Here is a 16,009-nt window from a genome sequence, read left to right as displayed (position 1 = left end):
CAGACATTTTTTTTTCACATAAAGAGCTTTTTGCAACTACTGAAACAGCTGCTTAAATTTTAATCAGGTAAACAATATCCCTACCACAGCAATTTTTTTTCACTTTTTTGATAAAAATACTTTAATACAGTTACTTCAAGCGTGGCTCCCCAAAGTATGACACATTCTGCTTAAATCCCACAACACCAGAAAAAGCAACACTTATTTACATATGGGGAAAAGGCTTTGCAGTTAAAAATTTAATGATATTGTCTGAACAATAAGCAAAAGCACACAATTATTTAAAGAAAATTAGCTGTAGGAAAAGCTTAATTATTCAAAGAAAGGGGGCATTTTGCACAATCTCTGCTTCATTAGCTATCATGGTATGGTTAGAAAAAAAAGCAATGACAAATTTGACTTTTGCCTAAGATTTTACAATAATATTTCCTATTAAAATTTTTTAAAAATTTCCTGTTAAAAATACATAATTTTGTAAGTTTCCAATGAAGACTAGTTTAGGAGTTCCATAAATATAAAATCACTACTATTGCTTCAATTCTCCTAATTAATTATACACTGTGAATTCCTGTAGCATATTAATAATATTAACAGTTAATATGTGCTAAATTCTTACATGCTGGTAGTTCTCTACAGGTTTTCCATGCCTTAGTTTAGTTAATCCTCACAATAACCTTGTATCTTAGATATTATTAACCACATTTTAGTGGGAGAAACAGAAACACAGAGGGGTTAAGTCACTTTTCCAAGGTAGCACAGCAAAAAGAAGCAAAACAAGACTAAAATTTTATACAATCTAGCACTAGAATAGCACTGTTCAACAGAAATATAATGTGATCCACATATATAAATCTAAATTTTCTAATACACCATTAAAAATGTCAAAAGACACAGATAAAACTATTAACTTATGTAACCAAATATATCCAAAATATTACCATTTCAACACGCAATCAAATAAAAAAGATATTAACGAGGTACAACATTTTTTTTTTTTTAGTACTAAGTCTTCAAAAATCTACTGTGTATTTTACATCTGCATTTCAATTCAGACTAGTCACATGTGTTGGACAGTGAGTTCTAGAGCCTGCTTTCTTAACTGCTATGCTACCAGAAAGTAATCTAAAAAGGCCTTTGTCAGGACACCTGGATGGCTCAGCAGTTGAGCCTTTGGCCCAGGTCATGATCCTGAAGTCCTGGGAGTCCCCACATCGGGCTCCCTGCATGGAGCCTGCTTCTCCCTCTGCCTATGTCTCTGCGTCTGCCATGAATAAATAACTAAAATCTTAAAAAAATAAATAAATGAGAAAAAATAAAAAGGCCTTTGTCATCCCTGCTATTGAATATTTATAGTTAACATATCAATACTCCAGTAGCATTTCACCATTTGATCTTTCCCAGCCCAGCTTAAGATTGGGAAAGAAAAAAGTTCATTGAGGGGGAAAGGCAGGCAATTCCTTGTGACTGCACATCTTGTATCAGCTTTTGTTACAAACTACTTCCCAAGGTATTTGTAACATAGAAATAGGGCTTCCCTCAAGGGTAGAAGGCAGATTATTTTTATGATCATGGTCAGGAAACCAAAGTTTTCCTCTAGGGCAAAGTTTGGACAGGTTTGCTAGCAGCCCCCTCATTGAGGGTTTACTAAGCTTAAAGATCCTCAGATGTGATATAACCCATTCTGTGTACAGCAATCAGCAGGGCTCCTCCGAATCACTTCCATGGGACTCAGAGGCTAAGAGGAACCAATGCTACCTCCTGTGCCACAGCAAATAAAGTCTTTTGTCTCTGACCCAGCAATCTTGTGTCTTCAGCCAGTGTCCATAAAGGGAGAAGGCTAAACTGTTAGTCAAAAAGTAGGGTAAGGTCTTAGACTCACGACAGTTTGTGTTGCATCTTTTGAGCACTGCTGGGTTTTGATAGAGGCCTCTCCCAAAGAAGAAAACTTATATTTTTTATAGCTAGAACCAGATGAACTCAATTTACTGTTTTAAGATTAAAGTTTTTTTAAAAATAACAAGGAAAGAAAAAAAACGGGCTGATAGTGTTTCCTTCATTATCATCAATGGCCTCCCCCCTAAGGTCTTATCAGTGCCCACTTAAATTCCTTCACCACGGTAAACATCTTACCAAGGTTTCTCAGGTTTTTTGACAGAACACTTATGTATACTGTACCTTTCCACAACATTTGGCTTTGTCTATAATCTTCAGGGCAAATTCCTTTCCAGTGGACCTATGAAACGATCAGAGAAAGGCAATTTAAAGATACAAATCAAAGATACAATCATTCCTTAAAAAAAAAAAATAAAGATATAATCATTCCTGATTTCCTCTACTAGAGGAAACTAAGGTATTCTTCTAAACATCTTTTACAACAGGAAAACAGTTCAAAGAAGTACTGGCTTCCTCTGTACATCAGCGACAATGCTGAGTGGGGTCAGGGAGAAAGGTACTCAAAAAAGAAAAAAAAATCCAAAGCCACACTGTTAATTTCCTTTTATAAATATTAATACTTACAATACTACATAACTTGCATATTAAAAGTACTGAAACTCTGTTGTATCAAAGCTGGACAAGAAACTTTTTCCATATTTAAATCTCAAAATAGTTCTCTTCGGAGGCAGAATAAATTAAGCAAAATGAATCCAAATAATTAAAAATATTCTATTATCAATATAACTTTACATTCATCTAATAATGATTAAAAAGCCCTAGATTTTCCATATCTTTCTTAAGGTTTTATTTATTTATTCATGAGAGACACACAGAGAGAGGCAGAGACATAGGCAGAGGGAGAAGCAGGCCCCCTGCAGGGAGCCCAATGCAGGATTCGATCCCAGGACCCCGGTATCATGCCCTGAGCCGAAGGCCGATGCTCAACCACTGAGACACCCAGGTGCCCCCTCAATATCTATTTCTCAGCTAAAATTCCATCTAGTCCCATTTTACCCACACCTTTAAATGCCTATTATCTGGTAGTAAAGACATACATACTTGGGCATACAAATGTGGATGTTAATTTTTAATCACCTTTAACATAATTTAATCTGAACACGCCAAAATATCTTTTAGAATAGGAGCACAGTTAAACAAAGAACACTGCAGTCAGTATTCCTGGAATACATCAGTTTTCTCAAGCGCAGCTGCTTTTGCCACATGGTCATAGCACACACTGATGAAGCTGACCTTAGAAGAATAACTTTCATTTAAATCGCTTCCCCATCATGTAAACCAAACCCTGACTCAGATTTCTAGTAAGTCTTTAGAGATCATATTTCAGATGCTTTATTTGTTACTTGGGTGGCAAACTGTACATTAGAGCTATGTCGAGAACTTAGAGGATGGGGAGTGTCCTCTACAAGGAGCAGGAAAGTTTCACTGGAGATGCAGCAAAATGGAAAAGCTGTAGTCGCGACTTTCTGGAAAGCTCCCCACAAAAAATAAAAATTACCACTTAGAAAAAAATGGGGTATTGACCTATCACCACGAAAACTCTAACCTGAGTATTTTCCAGTTTTTATATAGTTTATGAAAGGCCTCGAATTAAAAGAATGGATTTCTTACCCCTTGAGAATTCAGGACCTTCAACAAAATAAAGCTGAATAATCAAAAATATAGTTTTCATATAGGCAAAAGTTGGTTGACCCTGATCTTAATTGGTCAGAGCTCCTGTATCCTGACCTACCAGTCTACACAACTAAGTTTTAACTGAGAGGGTTACTGTGCAGTTTACATGGGTTAATAATACAAGCACAGCACTGAGAACAGTGCCTGACAAAGGTCAGTGCTACTGAATCTTATTCTTTCCTATTCCTCTCTGGCTCATGGATGAGACCTGAAAAGCTCTCAGCCCAACTACATACAAAGCAAGTTTATGCTCTGCGTGTATACCTATATTTTTCCAGGTCAAGTTGCCTGTGGGCTTACAAAACAGCTGGTCCTAAGGATAGACTTTTTCCAGGAAGGGAGGAAAAAAACCTCCCAGGAAGGCCTTTTGTTCATTCATTCAGGTAAGAATAAACTCCAGGTGAGAAATGTAGGTAAACAAATGATCATCCTCACTATCCACTCACCTGTCCATGCACTCTTTGACTACTGCAAAATTCCCATCACCAATAACCTTCCCAATTTTGTATTTCTCAAGAAGAGTTGATGATTCAGAGCACCTGTTTCCATTCACACCTGCACAAAAGGATAAATGCAAAGTCTAGCAAACACATCAGCACTTCATCTCAATTCCTACATATCTGTAAAATAATAAATCACAATGCGTTCATTTCTAAATCTATGGTGAACCATAAGAAAATTTCTAAGCATATTTTCTGAAGGGAACACCTGAATCACCAATTTCCTTTTGATCTCGTTGTGAAATCTGAAACCAACATCATCAAACAAATCTAACAAATCCCTGAAATATCAGCTGAAACAAGTAAAAGGAAATTTAACCTAAGCTTTGTAAACCTCTTTGTTAGCTCTCGAGAAAAGGGAAGAGGATTACGGTGGGGATTCAATTTTAGAAACCCCAAGATTTCTCCTCAGGGTTTTCTAGTAAAGAAAATTATTCCCAGCAGGGATACGTGTTAAGGCTAACTCCTGGCTGAAAATCCTCTCAAAAAGCGGATGGGGGAGAGGCAGGAGGAGGAAGTGGTTAAAATGACTATATCTTACAATGTATCCCAATGCACAGCATGTAGCAGACATCCAATGAAGAAACACACTTTTGCTACCTAACTGAGAGACAGGAAAGCCTACATGTAGGACTTGAGCAGACTGCCACTAAGGAAAAATAAAGGAAGCCCAAGCGTAAAATCTGAAATTGGGTTAGCTTAATTAAAAAGCTGAAGCAACTCCCACCAAGGCTCAATAGGCTAACTGGTGACCATGATTACATCCCTGTTTAGGAAGATCATAATTTAGCCCAGTTGGGTCTTGGGCGGCCACCAAGTTCACATGGATGACTTCCTTTATAAAAACAATCATCAGATTGGGGACTACCTTCAGGACTCATACAACGACCAAGTTCAGGTCCACCATTTACATTGGAAGAGGATCCACCGTGTGCAGAAACCTGCTGAAAGAGGAGAGTGACCATTATTTATCAGGAAAATTTTACAAATCTTCAGCTAGCTAATCCTTGGTGAATAGAGAATGATTACACTGTGCAAATATATGTTACAAAAACATCATCTCTTCCCTATATGATTAACACACATCTTCCTTACAGCACTCTCAATTCAGATTGGGTATCAGGAAATTGACAGTTAATTGCCCTCTTTGATACTGCTCTACTTTTGACTTCAATGGAATAAAGCAAAGCAAACTATTATGGCATCACAGCTGAACAAGGTACTTCTTAGTGGCAGATAAGGTTTAGAACTATAGGTAATTCCAAGAAATGTCAGAACCGAGTCCCCAGATGCCACAGCTATCCTGGGGTGGACCTCAGGAGTGCCCGCTAAGGTGAAACCCTTCTCAGAACTCCAGGCCCATGCCTAGGACTGAATCCCCTTCCACAGCCTCCTGTGGATTCAAGATCCAGGGCACACCCCTGGCTCAACCCTCTTTACTGACCCTAACACAGAAAGAATTCCTCCTAACCATTTTAAAGACTTACTACTAGGAACCAGAGAGAAATAAGAGAGAAAACGAAAAGACATGTTCCAACTCAATGAAGCTCAAGTTCGCAGTCTAACACAAAAATCTCTGTAATTCTTAGAATTGAAAAACTCGTATATGAATATTATTCACATCAAGTTTATTATTATGAATGCTTGGAAAATGTATGTATGCTTCTAGGTGGAATTTTTTCTTTATCCCTAAGACTCTAAGGCTTTTGAACTCAATTTTTTCTCTTTGAACTTTAATGTTCTTTCTTTCTCTCATTTTTTAAATTATTCCTTTCAGGAGCTTCCAAGGTCAAAGGACTTGCCAAATACTGAGAAGTCTCTTCAACATTTTTTTGTATCGTTGAACCTACCTGCTTGCCTCGATGCCCAAACTACCCTGGTTCCTCCGTCCCATAGTGATTGTGTCTTACTCATCACTGCATCTCCCGTATGCAGCACAGGGCCTGGCACACACAGTACTGAATTAATACTCGCTGATTAAAGGCATAAATGACAGGGCCAAGCCAGGGCTCTGCCCTTCCCAAAGTGTTCACAAGTTGGAGACCCTGGGTCTTCTCTCTACCCCTGGATGAAGTAAGAACCTCACAGATACTAAGTCTGGTTCCAAACCCAGGAAAGCCCAATACTTATACACATTGTTTCAAACAGAATCATCCAGAAGTTCTTCTGGAACAAGATACGAGCCTCAAGAATAAGAGGTATTAGAAACTGCTCTGTTTTCTCAGATCCCATATGACCACCTGGTGTGGACATTAAAACCAGCAGCAGCGTGTCCTGTTAGGAACGTGAGGCCAAAGAAAAGCAGTTCTGAGAGACAACAAATCAGCGCCTGTCCTGAGGTAAACATGCTCACAAGTTTTGTCTCCTTCACTCTGACATGCAGAAAAGTTGTGTAGCAACGTGGGGAGGATCCCTTTCGGGCTACCCTTAACCTGATGCCAATACCACAATGCTTCACTATCCACTGGCTCCTCAGAGTTCAATCATTATGTTTCTCACAAGGTAACTAGCAGGCAGTTTTTCAAAATTCAGCTTCTTTGTTTTGTTCTATTTTTCTGCTGCTGAAATTAAAGGCAACTCCAAAATCAGCTGTAGTCTGTGCTAGAATGTTTAAAAGCTACCTTGTTTAAAACCAAAGCCCAGAGAAGGGACTTAACGGGAAGCCTAAAAGAAAGCCACAAGGTTCTCTGGTCAGTTCTGTTTCCACAGCTACCACCCTGGTCCTGGTCCTCCTTCGGCTTCTCCTGGCGCCTCATCAAAGTTTGGCCTCCTTAGTTACTTTCAATCTCAGCCATTCCACACAAGATTGCCAAGAAACTTCTCCAAGGACAGCTCTGATGTCATCCCTAGGATCCAAAGCCTTGGGGTGGGGGGGTGAAGTGGGAGGTGGGGTGGGGGGATCTTTGTGACCAATAGAATAACCCCACCCGAATAACCCCATGATTTGTCCATCTGCCCAGTTTGTTTCTCACCTTTTTTTTCTTCATGAATTTTATACATTATTTCAATTTATTTTTTAAAGACTTATTTGTTTGAGAGAGTGTATGATCTGGGGAAAGGGGCAGAGGGAGGGGGCGGGGAGAGAGAGAGAGAGAATCCTAAGCAGGCTCCATGCCCAGATGTAGAGTGGAGCCCACAGTGGTGCTCCATCTCAGGACCCTGAGATCATGACCTGAGCCAAAAATCAAGAGATGGACACTTAACCGAGCCCCTCACTGACATATAACACTAACTCAGTATTAGTTATTAGTAGATTTTGTCCTTAAAACATCTGGCACAGGGACGCCTGGGTGGCTCAGTCAGTTAAGTGTCTGCCTTCAGTTCAGGCCATGATCTCAGGGTCCTGGGATCAAGCCCTGATTTGGGGTCCTTGCTCCAAAAGGAACCTGCTTCTCCTACCTCAGCCGGCTGCTCCCTGTTTTTGCGCTCTCTCTCTCTCTCTCTTTCTCGGTCAAATAGAATCTTAAAAAAAAAAAAAAAAAAAAAAAATCTGGCAAAGTCTTGAATCCAATGACTGAGAAATGTTTTCAAACTGTTGAATGTACAATGGCTACAAGAGATCTTTTGCTAAATCATTCATTCCAAATTTGTTCCTCTTCTAATCTACCCCTTCCTACACTGAAAACTGTCAGTCAAGGGAATACGAGCTCCAAATTAAATTCACATCAGTCAAATTCTTAATAGAATAAAGACAAGAAGAATGCCATTTTGGAGAAAATTCTATCTCAAAGAATAAATGCAAAGATCCCTTTTGATCACTACTCACTCCTGGCTTACAGTGATAGGGGAAGTGGACGGTAATGCCTGGAAACAACTACGGATAGTGACCAGCTTGCCGGCGTGTCTACATTTCCCAGCCCAGAACAGGGCAGCCCCACACCCTCAGGCCGCAGCTGCTTGAGTCAGGGCCTGGGCAGGGACCTTCTCTCCCCTCTACACTCCGAGCCTAGGGAAATGTCCTGTACGCAGCCCCACTGCTGATGTCCTAAGACCCTGCCCTCCCCCAGGCCTTCCTGCCTAGCTCTTTTGGAAGCAGGTAACATTCTTCTAACAAGTCCCTTTCTCGAGCTAACTAGGGTAAAGTTTAGTTGGCTGCAAGCTGATGTGTTCTAACTCCAGTGCTCTCCGAGAGGGAAATCTTGGAAGGGGCTAAAACGAAGGCATTTTTACCTCCATCTACACTTTCACATGGTTGGGTGACTCCTCAGAGTATTTACTAATTTAGTTCCAGTGAACCACTGTAACTTTCCCAGTGTTTGTTTTGATTAAACCCCTACTCCGACCTATCCCAATTCCCTGTACAGCCCAGCAATGACAAACACGGTTTGTGTTGGGATTCACAGGCAGCAAGGAAAGAATCAGGAGACAGGGAGGGGTGGGAACTGGTTTCCTGGCAACTAAAAGACAGCGAGACCTGGGCTCAAGTCTGAGCCCAAGGGGAGCAAGTGGCCTGTGGTAAGGGCCGAAGGAGAGGCTACTTTCACGGGTAGGTGTCACTAAAGGTGTCACTAAATCACCAGCAAGTGCAGCTTTCTTAGCAAATAATGATGGCAAGAAGAACATTTTTCAAAACCCTCAAACTGAATCGTTTAAGTATTGAACCTCAAGCATTCACAAAAACAAAACCAAACCAAAGACGTACATAGACTTAACAGGAGTAACATACCTAATAATTACCATCCAAATAACGTTCCTTGATTTGAAAAAGCTTAGAAAATGAAAATAGGAAAGGGGAGTCATTTCATGATGGCACAGCCGAACAGACAGGGACGTGAGCTGACACGGAAACAGCCCTCCTTTCCTCCTTTGACTATAATCCCTAGCTTATACTTTACCTCCTAAAGGCAATAACCTACGCAGGGTTGCTAGAGGATATAAAGATGAGGAGATAGGATTCCTCCTGGCCAGAAGTTTACAATCTCATGAGGTCTCCTCATGAGATTAAGCTCCCTTGACCTCCCAGGAAGGAAGCTTGGTGCTCCTGGGGTACAAGAAAAGCCGAGTATTCACCGAGATCTCTGGACAGATCCCTGGCAAATGTGAAGTGTCTATCGCGGACTATAAAGCAGAGCATTCCCAGTGCCCTGAGAGACATGCAGACAAAGAGCAATGAAAATGCAGGGGATAAAGCTAGGACTACAGAATCCTCCCTGTTTCCCAGGCACAATTTACAGATTTCCCTGACCCGTGCAAGAGAATTATTCTCCTTATTGAAGCAAGGACTGAATTAGCAGGAGAGATTAAAATATGGCATTCCTGATTAAACCTGCCCCATTCCTGTTGTCAAACTAACAATTTTTATTAAAATCTCTTAAAATGCTAATGAGCATTCGTGCTTCCATCAGCAACTACGATGCTGACACAGCACAAAGAAAGCGCCTAAGATGCTGCGTGTTTTGAAGATCCTCCTCAATAAAGCATAAATGGATGGCAGCATCTGGGCCCTTTCAAGATTATCTTCCATAATTACTAACTGGTTCAAAAAGATGTGATTATGGTTGGGGGGGGGACGGGAAGAGGGGAGCAAATTTCCTAATGAGGTCCTGATTGGTCAAGGAGGGAAGGTGATGGAAAAGACTAGAGGTATTGCTGCGAATGTCAGGAGACCCTGTCACCGCTGCCCTATCTACCTGCCTCTGGCAGCAGCAGCAGCTCCATTTTTAAAAGCACCCAAGGAAAGGAAATGCCTAAGAACCTGCTTCTGCTAAAAACTTTTTAAAGAAAATTCAAAAAAAAAAAAAAAAAAGCAAAAGAAAAGAAAACTCAATTCCTCAGCTGCACTAGCCACATGTCAGGTGTCTCATTACCACATGTGTCTGGTGACTACGATATAGGACAGCACCGACATAGAACATTTCCATCATCTCAGAATGTTCTATTGGACAGCACTACTTTAAGCCCTTGAGAGAGATCCGTATGTTTATATTTTTTTAATTGAAGGATAGCTGACATGCAAAATTACAAGAGCTTTAGGTGCACAGCATGATGACTGGACATTCATATACATTATAAAATGCGCCAATAAGTATAGTTACCATCTGTTACCAAACAGAGCTATTAAAACATTATTGACTATAATCCCTAGCTTATACTTTACCTCCTAAGCTCCTTCACCTATTTCACCCATCCCCCCAGACCCCTCCCCTCGGGCAACCACCAGTGTGTTCTCTGTATTTATGAGTCCGTTTCTGTTTGGTTCACTTCTGCTAAAAACATTTTTAAAAGACTTGAAAATAGAGCAGAAAAAGCTATAATGTGTCCTCAACTGCTAGTATCATTTAAAAAGGCATTCATGGCTGAGTAAATGCTATGTACTCAATCATGGCTGATAATAAGTAACATTCCAGCTTTCTACATTTTTAGCCAAGAAGTCAAGTCAGAGTGCCTTACATTAAATTTCTTCAATAAGTAGATTATTACAACTTCTACAAGACTTAAAACTTAAAGAGAAAGGTTAGGTACTACACTAAAAATGTGAAGTTTTATTCAAAGATAGGCAATTCTCCAAGAAAAGTGGAAGTGACTACATCAATGCATTATAGCATATTACTATTGACTTTTGAGTATATTCCTGGACACTACTTCATTCTGAGTTTTCATGAAAGGAAGCACTTGAGCAGAATCTAGGAGATATTCTTGTGTAGTGAGTTGACTTTTTTGAGGCATCTTGGAAAATGGCACTATAATTCAATTTTTAAGTGACCTACTGCAGGGGTCAGAAATATTTTCTGCAAAAGGCTAGAGAGTAATATTTTAGGCTTTATAGTATGGTCTTTATCACAATTACTCAGCTCTGCTATTGAAGAAAGCAAGCAGTCACAGAGCACATGTAAATGGAGGAGTGTGGTTGTGTTCCAATAAAACTTAATTTAGAAAGTCAGACTATGGGCCGAATTTGGCCAGCAAGCAAACTCTTGGTCTACAAGAACTTTCTTAGGAATCTAATTCTTACACTTTAAAACTATGGAACAGAATAACTCAGGGTACTGTTGCTGTAAAGCAGCAATTCTCGGGCCTTGAGTATACGTTAGGACCACCTGGAATAATCTGAAAGCTTCTATTGCTAGGCTGCGCCCCAGAGTAAAGAATCCCTGGTGTAGGGCCTGGGAATCAGTATTTTTAAAGCTCCAGAGATGATCTAATGTGTGACCAAGGTTGAGAACCTCTGTGGAGGAAGTTTCTGGCAGCAACTATAATTCTTCAGCTACCATAAATGCTCCTGGTCACTCATCCAACAATCTAACCGTTGCAAGTTATCTATAGCCAAAGAACGACTTTTTCTTTGTTAAAAACAAGACACTTTTTATAGTTTACTGAATGCCTACTTTGTGGCAAGTCCTAAAATGAGTACTTCACATCTTATGAATTAGGTAATATCATAATCTCCATTGATCAGTGAAGCAACCAAGGCTCAGGGAGGTTTTATAACTTGCCCAAACACCACAGCAAATGTGGAATCAGAATCTAAACCCAGGCCTGACTCCAAAGCCCAGGAGCTATCTAGCTATTCTCACACTGTCCCCTCCTCTAGGAAGACAAAACAAGAAGTCTTTCAAGGCTATTAAATTAATGTAGGGATGACACCCAGTACAAGACCCACTCACCAAAATATTCATTGTGGTATATTTAGGACATGCTTTCAGATTAGAGAATTATAGTCACATCCCTGTAATTTAGTCAAATAATGTACAAATTGATAAATCCAGAACCTTTCCTCACATACAGTTAAGAAATTTTTTCCTTAAAAAGATGACCTCTGAAATGTATTGAAGGTTTTTAGAAGCCAGTATTACCAGCTACTACTTGCAAAGAGATTTGCTTCCATTATCATTTTTGTGGGCTTAAAAAATATTTTAAAATATCAATTCCATAAAAAAAATATCAATTCCATTAATTAAAAGGGAAAGCCAGCATGAATTGCGATAAATGCTACATTAGAAATGCATTCAAAAACAGAAATCTTCCAAAGAAGATACACAGATGGCCAACAGACCCAAGAAAAGATGTTTCAACGTCACTCATCATCAGGAGAATGCAAATCAAAACCACAATGAGGTATCACCACACACCTGTCAGGATGGCTAAAATCATAACCCAAGAAACAAGTGTTGGTACAGATGTGGAGAAAAAGGGACCCTCATGCACTTTGGTGGGAACGCAAGCTGGTGTACCCACTGTGGAAAACAGTATGAAGGTTCTCAAAAAAATCAAAAATAGAACTACCCTATTATCCAACAATTCCATTACTGGGTATTTAATCAAAGAAAATGAAAACACTAAGTTGAAAAGACAAATGCACTGCTATGTTTTATTGCAGCATTCTTTACTATAACTAAGATGTGAAAGCAACCCAAGAATTTAATGAATGGATAAATTTATTAAGTCATATAAAAGAATGAAATCTTGTGTTTGCAGCAATACGGACAGAGGTAGAGGGTATAATGCTAAGAGAATTAAGTCAGAGAAAGACACATCATATGACCTCACTCATATGTGGAATTTAAGAAACAAAACAGAGGAATAAAGACAAAGACAGACTTAAATATAGAGAACTGGTGGTTGCCACAGGGGAGGTAGTGGTGGTGTGAAATAGGTGAAGGGGATTAAGAGTACACTTATTGTGATGAGCACTGTGCACAGAATTGTTCAATCATTATATTGTATGCCTGAAACTAGTATAACACTATGTTAATTATATATATTTTTTAAATTTTATTTATTTATTCGAGAGAGAGAGAGGCAGAGACACAAGCAGAGGGAGAAACAGGCTCCATGCAGGGAGCCCGACGTGGGATTTGATCCTGGGTCTCCAGGATCACGCTCTGGGCTGAAGGCGGCACTAAACCACTGAGCCACCCGGGCCGCCCTGTTAATTATATTTGGATTAAAAGAAATAAAAATAAAAATAAAAACATACCTTCAGCACTTATATATTGGATTTGTGATAACTGACTCTGAAATATTTCACTCTTTGGAATGATATAGGAGAACAATTAATCTGAATCAGCACCTAAAGCTTGGTAATATACAATAAAGCATTCTTATCTGTAGCCATACCTCAGACTTGTTTTCATTTGGCTAAATTAGTGGCGTTTGGTCTTTGTGATTGGTTAACAGTGGTAAATAGTGAATTATCTGGCTAAACAGAAAGCATGCAAAAGCCAACTCAACAGTCAATGAAAGGGGCTGCATAGAACCTGCTGATTTGTGCCTTTCTGTTCCTCTGAGTATCACTGCCACCTCAGTTGACTACGTGGTCCACTAAAAGTGGCAGAGCATCTCCGCATATCCTTATTAAGTGAACCCTTCAAAGTGTTGGCTTATTGAATTCTGAGCAACGGACAAGCAGTATAAGCATGCCCACCTGCTAACAACGTCTGCGTGCTTTCACTGTGAGAAATCAACTTCTTGGACACCAGGGTACTGGGAGAGGTGCCTCCCTCTTCAGTTCAAATTATGGAAGTTACCACTGCCACTCACTGGTACAGGACAATTCACTATAACTTCTAAGTCTTAACTCCACCCAATTATCTTCAGTCTACTACCAATAATTCCTAATGGGCCACTGTCATGAGTAAGGGAGTATTTAAGATTAACATGTGAGTTGCTTATATTCAAATAAAGTTATTACAACTGATCCCATTTATACACTGATTTGCTTGGCAAACTCTCCCTCTAGTTCCATGCAGGTGGGCTTCAGCCCCGTTGAGCCATCTACCCACCAAATGTCTCTATTTACTGAACACCCACAATGTGCAAATCACTGTCCTCAAGCAGTCTGAGATTTATAAAGAGGATTTTGTTAGGCCACAGAAAAGTCTTCAAAACTGCTTAGTTAGTCCCTCGTTTTTGTTTTTGTTTCTGTCAATAAAACCAATTACGTTCAGAGATGAAGTCACCACCAAGCATTTCTAGGGTAATAAAAAGTGCATAGAAGCAGTCAATCTCTCAGTACCAAAGATTATTAACTAGTTTTAAATACCAGAGAAAAACCAAAGCTCCAGGGAAAAGCAAAAGCGTCTAAGGTCAGCCGCTACTGTGGATTTACATTTCACAGCTTCGAAAAGAAGTTTTGAAGTTCAGAGGGTCAAAGAGTTGCATTTTAGCTCTGCCAATCAGTATGAGATACTACTGCCCTTTCATCACACTTCACAAATCTGGAAAATCTTTCACCACCAGTAGACCCAGGAGACATCATCAGATAAAATATCAGCACATCAGACCGTTTATAATCTCAAGATGTTGGACAGTGTTCCAAATGTACTTTTTTTTTTTTTTCTTTCTTCTTTCAACCAACAAGAATACTCATGGTAGACAGCCTCTGGGCATGCACTTCAGCATCAAAACATGAGACATTTTATCCCTCAGCGTCCACAGATGTGCCCCTGACTCGGAAGCCTTAAGTTACTATAGCCTTGAAAGTCCTAAACCGGGACATGGATGATGAATTAAATTCCAGGGAAATGCTTTCTTCATCCATCTGGCAGCTGATGACACATTTAGTACTCTTTACTGCCTATCTGTCCCAAAGAAAATGCTGTGATTTAAGCACAGAAAATATTCCCGCAGGGAAAGTTATCAGCTAGATCGAAGGGACTCCAAGGAGCTTGGGCAGAGGAAACAGGAGATCACAGCCTGAGGTCAAGAGGAAGTGGAGGATTAAGAAGAAAACATCAGTGGTGGTGAGATTCTAGAATTTGAAGGGGAGAGAAAAGAATGGGCAGGGGTGATGGGTCAGGAGAACAAAAGGACTGGGAGGAGAACAAAGCAATAAAACTAATAGGGAGAGACTTTTTAGCTTTGAAAAAGGAAAATGGACAAAAACTTATTGAGGAAACGGGCAGCCTCAGGAAGAAATTCTAGGTGGCTGATGAAGAGATGAAAGCAGAGAGAAGGGGTGTGGTTCCCCTAAGCCTCACCTCCTGACTTTCATGCCCTTGTTTAGTCCCTTCCGTTGCTGCAAGGAGCTGACACGTGACTACTAAACTCTTATGGAAATGATGGTGTCTGGCTTCCAAGACTAGGTCACAGACAGGAGGGCTTCTCTCCTGCAGAGCACTTGCTCTAGGGAAACCCAGCTGCCATGCTCTGAGGCCAACTTATGGAGAGGCCCACATGGTGGAGACCTGATGCCTCCTGCCAACAGCGAGCACCAACCTGCCACCAAGTGAACAAGTCACCGTGGAAGAGGATCATCCACTCCTGGCAGGACCTTCGGGTGACTATTGCCCTGGTGCACACCCTGACTATGACCTTGTCAACCATCTTAAAGCCAGAACCACCTCGTTAAAAGCTGCTCCTGAATTTCTGCCCCACAAGAACTGTGTAATAATTTTTATTGCTATTTTAAGCTGCTAAATTTTGAAATAATCTGTTACTAATAATCTGCCTTATACAGTACTAATGGAGCTGGACTGTATACAGAGGGCAGAAACAGAGATGAAGCATAGAGTCGGGAAGGTTATTCATAATAGAGAGAAAGCAGAGGAGGCAATAAAATCTGGAGCCAGACTTCTCTAACTTTCTCCTTCCTTCTTATATACTGCTGCATGTTAATTTTTTTCTTTGTGAGTACTTCCCTCATGGGAACACTGAACCTGGAAATCCCAAAGCTTATGGCAAAAAAGAACAGCAAAGCTATTCTAAATGCTTTCTCTATATATTTTTTCTATATTTAATTAATCTCAACCCTCTGCACTAGGTCCTATTTTTTTTTTTTTTAACACATAAGGGTGATGTGACTTTCCCAAGATCATAGAGCTAGTGAGTAGCCAAACCAAGATCAAACCCAGAAATTCTGGTTTCAGAGCTCATGCTTTTATTTTTTTTTAAAGATTTTATTTATTTATTCATGGGAGACACACACAGAGAGAAAGGTAGAG

At 40.0% G+C, this 16,009-nt stretch overlaps 1 protein-coding gene across 9 annotated transcripts in view; it reads right to left on the bottom strand.

Moving 5' to 3' along the window:
• DCLK2 (doublecortin like kinase 2) overlaps nucleotides 1-16,009 on the bottom strand; it is a 149,607-nt gene that overhangs the window by 26,280 nt on the left and 107,318 nt on the right. For 5 of the 9 annotated variants that reach the window (XM_072724806.1, XM_072724808.1, XM_026016643.2 and 2 more), the window contains 3 exons: nucleotides 4,996-5,071; nucleotides 4,074-4,182; nucleotides 2,176-2,233 (listed from right to left, as the gene is read on the bottom strand). In XM_072724806.1, the coding sequence (XP_072580907.1) occupies nucleotides 2,176-2,233; nucleotides 4,074-4,182; nucleotides 4,996-5,071 (243 nt within the window). The remainder of the gene's footprint in view (nucleotides 1-2,175; nucleotides 2,234-4,073; nucleotides 4,183-4,995; nucleotides 5,072-16,009) is intronic. The other 4 variants (XM_072724807.1, XM_072724809.1, XM_026016638.2 and 1 more) reach the window with 1 other exon arrangement.

The sequence above is a fragment of the Vulpes vulpes genome, chromosome 10, assembly GCF_048418805.1.
Source record: "Vulpes vulpes isolate BD-2025 chromosome 10, VulVul3, whole genome shotgun sequence".
Lineage (NCBI taxonomy): Eukaryota > Metazoa > Chordata > Mammalia > Carnivora > Canidae > Vulpes > Vulpes vulpes.
This window is presented reverse-complemented; position numbering and strand designations above follow the sequence as displayed.